Below are 12,786 nucleotides of genomic sequence, written 5' to 3'. Positions count from 1 at the left end.
TCAAGCCTTATCTATCTTTTGTATTTTCGCCGGTTTGGGCTAGAAATAGCTGATCATCGACTTTAAGCGGATTCATTTGGATGAGAAAAGATAAAAGGAACTTGTATAATCCCCTTTTAATGAGCAATAGTAAGACTAATGACTTGTTATCCTTTATTCCTCTAACTCCAACATTGAGTTCACTCAATGGAGATATTGAGGGATAGAGAACCAATACGTATAAGGGACGGTAAAAGTACCTATTTCTTTTAAATATATGTCATGTAATTTCTTAGGGCATACTGCCTCAACATTTTCTTTAATTGCAAGTTATAGCGCAGTGTTAGCCAAACTATAATTATGGTGCTTTATGATGTTCTGGCATTTTGATGCATCAATATATGCTAGGCAGTAATAGATCGGGACTCCACCCATAATTTCGAAGCCCCTATAAAACTTGAAGTTTATACCTTATGTATATAGCTTGCAAAACATTCGAAATGTCATTGTATGTGAGTGCGTGGTTGTGTGTGCGTGTGATGTGCGGAGGTAATGCCGTGTAATAGGCGTGTCATGTATTGGTGGTATCGGTTCCACTTTTTGGTCCCATGAAGGTTTTAGAAGTGTATTATTTGCAAGACGGTTCTTATCTTGATACGTGCAGACCTCTTTCGGGATAAAGAGAGTAAATAATATAAGAACTGTGACTGATAAAATTACTTTATAATAATGACAACTCCAAGTTCTTCACAAAGATATAACCTCTGCCTATTCAAACAGGCCTGAACAAAAAGTCTTCTTTGAGGGTTCACAAAATGTAATGTATGATAATGTAGGCTTATATTAATGTTTAGCATGGGTAGAACGATAGCAAGTCAAAGAAATTTAGCATCTATAACATAATTTTGCTCCAAGAACTTCATATTGTATGTACAGTCTTTTTCTGATTCCACATTTCAGGAAAAAGGGGCATTGAAATCTGACACAGTAACCCACGTTCGAAATAATGAAAAATTCGCCCCATAAGGCTCGCTTTGTCCAAAAGTCTCGACATTGACAAAACAACAATAGCTCTTTGACAATTTCTGACTTATTGCGGTTAACGACAATAGTTGTATATACAATGTAGAACTGAAAGTCCGTGGTACAGTACGTGAAACAGTATAAAAACAGAAAGCAAAATAACTGCGAGAGAAAGACAGAATATTGCAGACATGCTATAGAGCGTCAATTGGTTGAATTGAATTGGAGAATCTATTTATAACACATATTGTTTCAGTTGGCACATCAAGACACTAGAAAGTCACATATTTACACATATAACATAAAACGCGTAAAACACAAATTTTACAAAGCAAGTATTTTTTTTATTCCTAAATAATCTAGTTGATAAATATATATTTATACATGTACATAATTATTGTGTATCAAAAGAAGTACAAGCGTGTCGATGTTAAAAGGGGGTGCTGAAATTATATAAACCTTTTTAAAAATATATTTATGGCATGTTAGAATACCGGTCGCCATTTTTTCTTCTTCTGAGACGACATACCAGTACATTATAGGTGAGGTTATACATGTTTGTATAGGTGTACAGGGTTCATATTATCCAAATGCAGTAAAACGAATAAAAACTGAATATAACTGAACTTTACATAGGTTTATGAATTATTTACACAATAATTGAACTGTGAGCTTTTAGACATTCAGTTGAAACACGGCATGTACGAATGTACGCCTTGTTTGATTAAGTATATAAAGCTTTATATTAAAGGGTAACTTGGGCACGGGTCTATCAGACTTTATCACATACGAAAGAATGAAGGAGAAAGAAAATCTGGAATGTTATCCCCCCCACCCCCCCCCCCTCCCCCTGCAAAAACAAATCTACAAAGACATTTTTTTTCACGCTAAATCGTCCTAGTATTTTTTTTTATTATTTTTAATCAATACCGAATATTGTGGCGTTTTCAAATTTCGGCACAACCTAATACGCCTATTTGCATTTAATGAAACAAACTTTAATCTGGGTAACAAAACCGTCATCCCATGCATGCATTGTCTTGAAATTCTTGACTACATCCTTATTCTTTCTTCTCAACTTGCTGGGTTTCCCCCAGTCGAGCAAATAATAGATAACATCAAACGATATACATTCAATTTGATATCTCTCATCATTGTTTAACTTCCGTAATCATTTGCTAAATCATTGTAAATAGGCGGACACTGTTTGGAACCAACCTTTGTTCTTAATAACCCCTCTTAAATTTCCATCGAGATTATGAATTGACGGGGTCTTCGTGCAATATATACTCAACATACATGTAATCACAGATAAGGCAATTAAAGTCCAAACCTGAGAGTTGTTGTTTAAAGTGAACATAAATCGTTCCTCGTTTAAATTATACCGCAAATTTGGGGAGGAAAACTCAGCATAAAAGGGAAGAAATTAGCTTATACACGTACATTTATTAACCATTTACTACACTTTTTAATAATTGTATAAAAATAGCCATTAAAAAACACACGTTCGTTCTCTTTCATTCAAAGCAAGGAACGTCTGGGTATTAAAGAAAATATATATTTTTCGTATATTCGGGAAAGCAAAATAAAACAACAATATACACAAGTATTCAATAATAAAAGAGGAACAATCTGAGTTGCAAAAGAGTCGTAGAGTACAAAAGAGTCGGAATAGGTCTACAAAGAATGAGAAAACAATTAAAGATTAGTGAATAATACGAACGTGCTCAGTATATACAGATTAATACTAAAATAGACATATCTTAAGTACTCCATATCTGATTCATAAGATCTACATAGTCCTATATTACCTATATATGCATACTGTATGTGATATATCATCTTTATACAATTTCAGCAACATTCCCAAAAATATTATAATTCATCATCCTTTTTTTAAAAACAACTTTGATCATGAAGGAATAAGATAAAAACTGATCTGTTTTTCTTAGAACAAGTCTGAGCTATTTTGTCCCATACGTTACTTATATATCTAACATGTAACAATATTTAATATGAAGTGAAACGACTAATTTGATGTCAATTTATGGTCAGAACTCGGTAACGTATGGGACTCCAAATGTCATAATACTTTAAACTTGCCTTTCTCTGAACAATATAACACTTATTTTATGTACATGTGTAGTGTATACACCTGGCAAGCATATAAATTGAAGACTAGAAGCAAACTGCACCCTCCACAAATTCTACTGTTATTTTTAAATCATCTTTGCATATTCGACGTCATCTCACGTAATTTTTCATGTCCTCTGAGAGAGAAGTTGTGAAAAATTTCAATTTTCTTTTCTTCTTCCAAATCACATCTACAGTACATACGATCAGGAATCCGTTCTGCTGACATGAGTCACATGACATCAGTTGACCAATCATGAGTTTAAGGGTTGTCAGCCGTAATCTTGGAGAAAGAATTGTACATTACACATGTAATATCATTATTAGAAAAAATGTATTAATTGTGTACTACAATAGAAGCTCCGTGGATGACCTCAACACTTTCTCAGATTGATGAAGATCAATTTTTTTCTCACTTCGCACTTCTGGTACAAATTAATCATCATTGGAAATCGACATACACATGGACATTATAATTAATTTGTCATTTTAAGATATGAACAGTGAAATACATGTACATGCGTTTTTTTTCATGAAAAGACTTAATGAAATACACATACTAATTAATCATTAAGATAGTGAATGATTATTGACAATTAAATGACATTGAATTGCCATTCAATGAATGTGTATATAGCCCTACTGGATTAACAGAAATCCAAATGTTCTTTTCCCATGTTTGAGTAATAACAATTCTGAGTAAAAGCGGCCACGTCATTCTACGACAGGTCATAATCAACCTGTAAATTCCACCTGTTGCAGTAATTTAGTTTACACAGATTAAAGACAAAGTTGAGTCCTGGTAAAAATTTCTAAAATTTTTGTGAACATATTTATTTTCTTAACATGTCAGTTTGGAAGAAAGAATATCATAGTAGGCAAGTGCCCTCTTATCAGAAATATGATGAAAAATAGCTGACGAGTTTAGACCCAAGTCATTTGGGTGTAGTCCCGAATGTTCATTTATGTGAGAGGTTTTCAACGAGCAGTGTAGATTTCTTTTCATCATGATCATTCAAAAACCTACCTGTATACTTTAACTATTATTAACTACATAAGCAACTTTTACCCAATTGATTCAATACAGTTTCTTGTACGATGTTAAACGCAAAACCAGTGCTCAACTTTATCTTTAATGGCAAACACAATTGTAAAGTTTGATCATATATCATATCAATAACTTTTACTAAAATATTTAAAAGCAAACCCATGCACAAAGTATGATCATATCATATCAATAACTTCCATTTAAATAATAAATGCAGGATACCTTTATAAGCACTTACCTAGAGGCGTAAGTAGCGAGCAGACATTTTGCTAATTATTTTACACATTTGCATTAATTTGACTAAAAATGTCATACTTTCTAAGAAAGCTGAATTACACATGTTATCAAAATCTGTTGCTCACTTGCTCTAGTTGACATTTGAACACAATTATTTTTTTAATCACTATAAGCAATGATTACATGTATATCTTTAATGCATTTACTGTACATGTACACTTAGCTTTAGTCACTTGTAATGGGCAGATGAATATAGATAATGAATAATCATGAAAAAATAATGGGTTCTAGTATGGCATGCAACATTGATTATCATAACAGGCTTTTTAAGGACTAATATTCATAGAAACACCCTGCAGTGCACATGCATCTATTTCAGAAGTTCTGCTGATATACAATATCTCATGCATACATGAATGAAATTCCTCAATGGAAAATTTCTTTCCTATTTGTTTTCTACTTGATCAATTCCACATGTGCAATAAACTTGATAAAGACCATACTTTGCATACCCTTTCCCACTACCTTTAAGAATCATGCATCATCGATTCACTGCACAATTGTAAATTCTAAATAAATAAGATTAAAGGTCCTTTCATGAATTTGAGAATCAATGATACAATACAAAACATACTGAATGTCTTTTGAGATTTCTTTGTATTTTGGCTACATATACCATACTCTTCTTTATATACATGTATGTGCAAAAAATGTTTTAGGCTGCCTATCAAATTTACAATTCTGTTGATTGCAATAAGTCAGCTCATCATTAAAGGCACATAAATGTTTGTTGCTTAAGGTAAAGCATGAGGAATCATGCACATAAACTACAAAGATTGTAGTCATTTGTTCACATTTTCCTTCTTGATTTTGATTAAAGTAATAATCCTTGTTATAATCCCTTATTCTTCATTTAAAAGTTTTCTGGCTATGTATGTAAAGTAACTAGAGCTTACTTGCAATTTATAACTACAAAGCAGTGCTTGACTAAACTACAAAATAATAAATGGGTGATTAAATTATTTTTACGGTTACCTGCTGGCTGCCAGAGACAACATAGGAGTCCAATCCATTTTTAACGCTATAAGACACATAATTAAAAACATAAATATACATACATTTGATGCACTAAACAACTGAATATAAAAATCGATCACACATTTCAATTGCAGCCATTTCTTCTTCCACTTTTAGTAGTTGATGTTTAAGTATATTACACAAGGAAATTAAGAATTGGAGCTGCCTCTTCTCAACAAAAACCAATCCTGACACAGTGAAGTTGAAGACTCTTTTGAATTTTTTTTTTTACTAAAGAAAACTTGGACAAGTAGGCCTTCAGAGAGGACTACTAGCTGGTTGCCCCATTTCAATGTCACAGCAAGTCTACAGACAATACATCCATAGATATGATATCTAATATCAATGGTACAATTTACTTTTGTAGAATACATTTTGGTTTAAGTGTGAGAGGAGGAACACTTAACGGATGATCCTCATCATTAGAGTCCTGAAGTCAAGTGATTTAGGAAAAGATCGATCAAAGTGTATCAAATGAATCCAATATGAAATTTAAAAGGCAGATGGAATTTTTAAAAGCGGAACTTCATTATATTTTTAATATTTGTTCACGTACATGTATTTTGTAATGTTCTGGCTGGATCATCCGATGCACATTCTTGGAAGAACACTAGACATAGCACATTACACCCTCTTCCCCGCCACACCCGACTACCCCATTCAGATGACCATAGTCGCTGGTATCATAGGCACACATCCATGGAAGATACTAAACCAGTGTTATATACACCTAGCACATATGATTTGCTACAACCTACATTCCGCATGCTCTTGTAGCCCAAAGATCAATTACCGACTTTCAGACCGAGACATCGTGCTCTCGATTGTTGGACTTCCGGGTCGACTTCCCGGTGCTCTTGGAGCTGCGGGTGGTACTCGAGAACTCGTCATCGGCAGCCCCGTGGCTCTCTGCCTCACGAACCGATCGTGGCCTTACCTGGGCATACACGTCATCTTCGACTCTCGGGATGGTGCTGCTGCCATCTGTGTTGTCTCCTCTGCCTGCAGTTCCATTGCCTGCGGATCCATTGATGCGGGGTCGGTTGTTCTCTCGGACGGCAGGGTAGGTGTTGAAGATAGTGGAATTGACTGTGCCGTGCTTCTTTGGCTTGGGGTGAACTCCATTACCGGCTAAAGAAATATAAAAATGCAATGCTCATTACTCATTGAACTACATTTATGTGTGCCCTAAGAGGTATCTAAAAGATGTATACAGAAAGGATTCAAGTTACACCCTTCTGTCTTTCAGCACATGATATGTTTAAACCTACCTTTTTCACATGATTTTCTTAAGACAAAAACAAAAATGTGTAAAAGTTCACTGCAAAATTGTTTTAGCACTCGTAACAGTTTTTATACACAGCTCTTTTTGAGTATTCTTGAGCTGCTTTTTTCCTCTACTCTATTCTCTGGTCTGTAAAACCATATTCTTTCACCTCACAAGACCTATCAAGTCCTCAGCGGTCCAGGTCCCGCACTAAGATTCTTTGTTATTTCAACCATGGACCAAACACTTGCCCTAACCCTAATCCTAATCTAAAAACCAATAAATCTACCTCCACTGTATTTATGAAATAAGGCCTACATATGCAGGAGCAATTCGTCATCGATATTATGAACCAACAAATCGGTACAGCAATGACAAATTCATTGGTTCATAATAACACCAACAAAATTTTCAGTGTACCATCAGTTCCAAAAGTGTCTTATCTAGGCCTACTAAGTACATCTCTCAAACAGAAGACAGGACAACTTACTTTTGCCATTCTTGTAGTAGTCCGAGAAGTGCATGTCCATGTAGAGCTTGCCTTGCTTACTGGCCAGTATGAAGGCGAGAATGGCCAAGATGAAAGCATCAAAGACAGCGATGATTGCAAGAAAGAAGACCCATCGCAGCTCACAGCCTTTGGTGTCGGTGTAACTGATGGTGTCCTGACAGAGCGCTTTGTAGGCAGAGTGTTGGCTCCAACCGCTGGGGTATATCAGAATTCCAAGCAAAAGGCAGATACCTAGAAAGATAAAACGGTAAAAGGTAAACATTTTACTACAAATGTTTTTTCATTTGTTAATTAATAATGTGTTCTTCATGGAGGGTAGCCTCTTTAGTAGATTTTAAAAAAACGCTTTGCAAGCTAGAGATTTAATTACAATGTAGAACAAGAAACAAATGGTAAAATATTACAATGGATAAAACAGAACAAGAGCAAAAATATAAACTAGCAATGGAAACAAGTATTAGACTTTTGGTTGTGATGCACAATTTGTTCATTCTCTTACAGCACATTCAGAGTGAACATCTAAGTTAAATGTATTTACCATGATTTTACAGTGAAGAACTGCCCCCCCCCCCCCCAATCAAAATTCAATATAATAATCTTTACTTGTGAATATTCAATATTGCTTATTCAGTGAAGTACCATTTGTGTGAAGCATTGTAATCTATCATGCTATCCTCTAAAACAACTAGGATCATAAAGCAGCTGGTTTCAATTCAACGTGAATTTATTGGACTGTTTAAAACATGTACAGTATATCAGCCAGCCCGATAGAAACCTGACCTTGAACCTGAATTTCGGCATAACAAAAAAAACGTAAAGAGAAAAAACAAGTTTAAAGATAGGATAGAAATTGGACAAGAAAAACAAATCATTCAACAATCAAAATGAAATCTTTAAAAATGCAGTTCTAACTTCAGAAGAGGCCTGACTTTGCTCTTTACAGATTTTCCATCAAGAAATATACAGATTTTCTTGTAAAGTGTGTGATTTTTCCGGAGCGATTTGGAGCTCAGACATAATATTGTAATACCAATACTCTTGAAGCTCCTCTTTACTTTCTTACAATTTCATTGATAAGCTCCTACTGTAATGGACAACAGGTGGTACCGCTTTATTATTTGTCTTAATGATAAAGATAATACTGACATTTAATTCAGATTGGCAGATCATAAACGTACAGAAACAGTTAGATACTGTAGGCCTTACCAATTCAACACAGAAAGGAATAAAGGATAAAGTGTCATAATCAGTACAGTTAAGCTGATATATTTCCATATATTACATGAAGAAAAACAACTTAAATAGGCCTACACATGTTAACCATATTGTTGCCTCTATTTCTATGAAACCTACATACATACATGTAAATTATACATGATCACTCAGACGATCAGATCACTTTAACAAAAAAATGGTGCAAACAATTTATGATTAATGTATTCGCATTACCCACTCACTCACTAATTCATTTACTGATTATTGCTTGCTATTATACTAAGCCCATTAGTTCAGTGTGAGTACCGTCAATTTGAAAAATATTTGCGAGAACATTAAGGAACAGATGGTCGCATGCAGGCAACGTTCTCTCTCTCTCTCGAGACTCCCTTTAGTATGATGCTCTTTTCACAATACAAACTCCCACATCATGAAATTCAATGGCCTGATTATTTTCCCTGCATCTCGTATCCATGGTTACCAACCCCATAAGCCATGATTGAACAAGGATAAGATGTTATCGGGTTTGCAATAAATGTCAATTCTAATGAGATTCCTGAAATGATCCAGATGAAGGTACAGCATTTAGATATAATGTACCAAAATTCGGACAGTGACAACAATACGTAGAAATTCAAAAGAAAACACAAATTCATAAGAAATCTGCTTCATAAATATGCCTATGATTTTTTGAAGCAGCATATATTACCATTTACAAGCATAATTTATGTTGCCAAGATAAATATTTTAAGTGAGAATGATCATAACATCATTCATTGTCAATACATCAATACATTTATAAGCAAATCACTTTGGATATATATTTGTGTGTAACTTCAAAAGAAAAATATAAACTTAGGATTGACAAAAAACAAGTCTTTTTCAATGAATGAGTAATCAGAATCATTTGAATTGTAGAAACCATTAAATCCCCTCAAACTGCTCAAAGGTAATAAGTCCCCAATTAATTCCAGGACCAAACTAGAAAATTTCCCAGTTGAAGGTCTATTTATAATTAGAGATTACAATGTACATGTCGGAGATATACATGTGCATGTAGACCAGGCAATCAGGTATGTTAAACTCTTGAATGTAATCCTGTGATTTAGAAGATACATGCATACACTGTAGACATTTAAAAAAACCATTTGAAAATAGGGTCATGCATTGATCAATGTCTAATATTAACAAAATATATACTTGGTGTTGGTGGTCACTTCCTTGTTGGTAATTTTTTTGTGAATGTTGCAAGTGTAAATGGCCTGTTTATTTACTACCCTTTTACTAGCTGAGATTTGGGAGTAAGGAGCTTTCGTTTGTTAATAATAATAATACATATTTTGTAGTGCCTCTTTTGCATTTACAAACTGTATATTTTGTTCATTATTTTTGTTTAACAAAACTTTCTACTATACCATACAGGAAAAATAATAATTTTACCAAGACATTAAAAGAAAGAGATGCGATGAAATTGGCAACAATAGTCAAATTTGACTAATAGCCATTATAATACCAAACGAACAACAACAAAAATATACAACCCTACATGTACATTTATGTTTAAGGTATTACATATTGCACTGTACATGTTTATGTCAGAGAAAAATTATAATTTATCTTCTTTCGCAAGAAATGAAATGTTTCTTCTAAACATAACAAACAATACATCTGCACATGTTCAGCTAAATTCAACATCCATCATAAATTAGGTTTATCTTTTCAATAATGGAGTAACATTTATGGCCACTTCCAACAGCTAGCATCATCCATTTGAAATTTGCTCTATCTTGAATAGTTAGAATAAGACTGCAGATTTAGTTCCTGAGACTATGGTGAACGATTTTACATTACATTTTTAAAAGTGCCCTTATATTTGATGAATTTATAAAAAGCTCACATATTAAAAGATTTATATATTTCTCATTATCGAATGATAATACATACGGTAACTACAGTACTTAGCCGTGTAGGCCTACACTGTAGGCATATGATATAGGCCAATACATCGTTCATATAATAAAGATAAATCTATTATACATCATCATTTGATTTAAATGAAAGCCAATATGTACCCCCCAAAAAACTGGGGGGACTATTGCAAAAATAATGTTACTATACTATACCTGAAAGTAACTGGAAAGCTCCGCAAATGGCGAATACAGTTCCCGTTTTTAGGGGGCTTTTGCAGAGAAAAAGGAGCATGGACACAATGGATAAGGCCACCAAAATAACAGCAATTCCCACGAAGACAGTCGCTGCCACCATAGCGGGGACGACTTCCCCATCGGCCCCTCTTACACCGGCGAAGCCAAACACCCCTCCTTCGCATGAGGGCTGAGCCCCCGTCGTACCGTAGCTCGTGCAGTATCGGTACAGTCCAAAGTTCCCTATTCCATTGGCATTGGGTCCATCACCGAGCCAGTATGGCTGCACAAAAACCACCAGGACTATGATGAAGAAACATAGAGTAAAAATGGCCCAGGCGATCGCGATGGCGCGGGCATTTCTGATGTAATTTGTGTGGTAGTAGTAAGCATAAGTCTCTTCCTTCGTTTGTTCGTTTGCCATCTTGAGTAGATGTCGTGTGCCCTAGATTGTTACAGCAATGAAAAACTAGATGGCGACAAAATATTGGTACCACTTGCAGTGTACCGCATAACCTGTTGTTCTGAATCTGGATACGAAACGAATGGTGTGTTTACTTTGCTGGCGTGCGAATTTGACGAAGAGCTGTGAGAAGAGCGCCACACTGAACGCCCTGTGAACGTGCATTCCTTTGATCTTTTGTTATGCTAATTAATCTGTCGCATATAGCAGTTCATATTATATATATATATATCTCGTAGTCGGTAGAAGGTCGTAAAATCCCCAAACAAGAAGATTACCAGGGAAGGCTCTCATCAAAATATCTGTATTCAATCTATCACAATCATCTTTTTATATACTGCGCATTTTCCGCCTGGTATTCTCTTCTCTCTCTCTCTCTCTCTCTCTCTCTCTCTCTCTCTCTCTCTCTCTCTCTCCTGTTTCTCTTCTATTATCTCTCTTATATGCAACATGTTTGTCTGTCTGTTTAGTGTGATCCCATGCACATATCCAAAGAAGGGAAAATAGTATTAAGCATGCATGCGTATTAAATACACAGCTCTATATAACTGCATCATCATAACTTCGTCATCATTCATCATTGTTAGGCCTTTTTTTTTTTTAAATGTTGCATTTCCCTTAAGGTGCCAAAATATTTTTTTTTAAATGGTAAAAAAGAGAAAACTTTTTTAAAAAGCCGACCGTAGATTTCAAGATTTTGGGGTCGGTCGCAAAGGGCAATACAACATCTTTTTGTTTTAAAGGCCTTATCATCATCGTCACCATCGGCATCAGCAGCATTTATTCCCTTTCTTTGGTATCGGTAGTATTACTATTTTTTTATTACAATATATACAATTATTATTATTATTTACCTAGCTGGCATCTATTGGGGGTAACATGAAGGTGATTGCTAAAGGGACCGATTACAAATACAATCATTGACGTTGTTTTTTCAGTTTTTAGCAAACATCGAGATAATTAATGAATAAAATAAATATTATTGAACATGTCAATGAAAGATATCATTCAACTTTTAACACAAACTAAGCGCCTCTTGATATTGATTTTGGTAACCCTGTTTAAACGTTTACCCAGAGAGTCAAACACAAAGCATGACTACTTAGCATTGTGGCACAGCAAATTAAGTTTTTACTTAATTGCTAATCATATCAAAACGATCGATGATGAACTCGATTAGCTGCAATTATCTTCTCCCATCCATACTGTACTGTTGCAGTATGCAGTCGAGAGGGCAGCATACTAAATGCCAAAGCGTCGCCTGCTAGCTAGTCTGAATGCCTACACATATTTTCTTTAGCTTTATATATAAATTTTCGTTGTGGCGATGTATAATTGATCACATCCTTAGAAAAAAAAGACACCCAGATTTTCTCTCACTTTCTCTCCCAATCTCTCCATTGCCCCCCCCCCCCCTCATATCTCTCTCTCTATATCTTTCTCACACTAATTTTTCAGGCAAAAATGAAAATTAATGAAATTTTAAAAAATAACAAATTTACCTTTAAAAATCGTAAACAATGTTTATTTTTCTTGCACAGAATTCACTTGAACAAACAAACTCTTTGATAGATTTTTACTAATGTCTTTGGATCATAAACAACCAATACAGTCAGTAATACTTTTACCCATTTCTACATTGTCATTTTGATTTGGAAGGTACATACTGAGATTCCTTGAAGGAAATCT

At 34.6% G+C, this 12,786-nt stretch overlaps 1 protein-coding gene across 2 annotated transcripts; it reads right to left on the bottom strand.

The window, feature by feature from the left end:
- Positions 1-1,924: 1,924 nt before the first annotated feature.
- On the bottom strand, positions 1,925-11,173 carry LOC757003 (LHFPL tetraspan subfamily member 3 protein). Of its 2 annotated transcripts, XM_003728476.3 has the most exons (5): positions 10,614-11,173; positions 7,255-7,506; positions 6,435-6,628; positions 5,456-5,501; positions 1,925-3,418 (listed from the first exon to the last, which is right to left on the bottom strand). In XM_003728476.3, the coding sequence occupies exons 1-4, from the start codon at positions 11,056-11,058 to the stop codon at positions 5,496-5,498; spliced, it is 897 nt and encodes a 298-aa protein (XP_003728524.2). In that variant the 5' UTR covers positions 11,059-11,173; the 3' UTR covers positions 1,925-3,418; positions 5,456-5,495. The 2 variants fall into 2 exon arrangements, 1 of the variants encoding a protein (XP_003728524.2); XR_004061739.1 differs by having other exon boundaries at positions 5,456-6,628.
- Positions 11,174-12,786: the final 1,613 nt, after the last annotated feature.

This window comes from Strongylocentrotus purpuratus, unplaced genomic scaffold, assembly GCF_000002235.5.
Source record: "Strongylocentrotus purpuratus isolate Spur 01 unplaced genomic scaffold, Spur_5.0 spur5_scaffold_6, whole genome shotgun sequence".
Taxonomy (NCBI): Eukaryota; Metazoa; Echinodermata; class Echinoidea; order Camarodonta; family Strongylocentrotidae; genus Strongylocentrotus; species Strongylocentrotus purpuratus.
This window is presented reverse-complemented; position numbering and strand designations above follow the sequence as displayed.

What these genes read in the sequence shown, in the direction of transcription:
- LOC757003 (XM_003728476.3), bottom strand. Translation starts at nt 11,058, where the DNA reads ATGGCAAACGAACAAACGAAGGAAGAGACTTATGCTTACTACTACCAC. An exon ending in AGCTTTCCAGTTACTTTCAG is followed by an intron (nt 7,507 to 10,613) that starts GTATAGTATAGT and finishes TTATCTTTCTAG; the next exon opens with GTATCTGCCTTTTGCTTGGA. An exon ending in CTACTACAAGAATGGCAAAA is followed by an intron (nt 6,629 to 7,254) that starts GTAAGTTGTCCT and finishes ATATTTCTTTAG; the next exon opens with CCGGTAATGGAGTTCACCCC.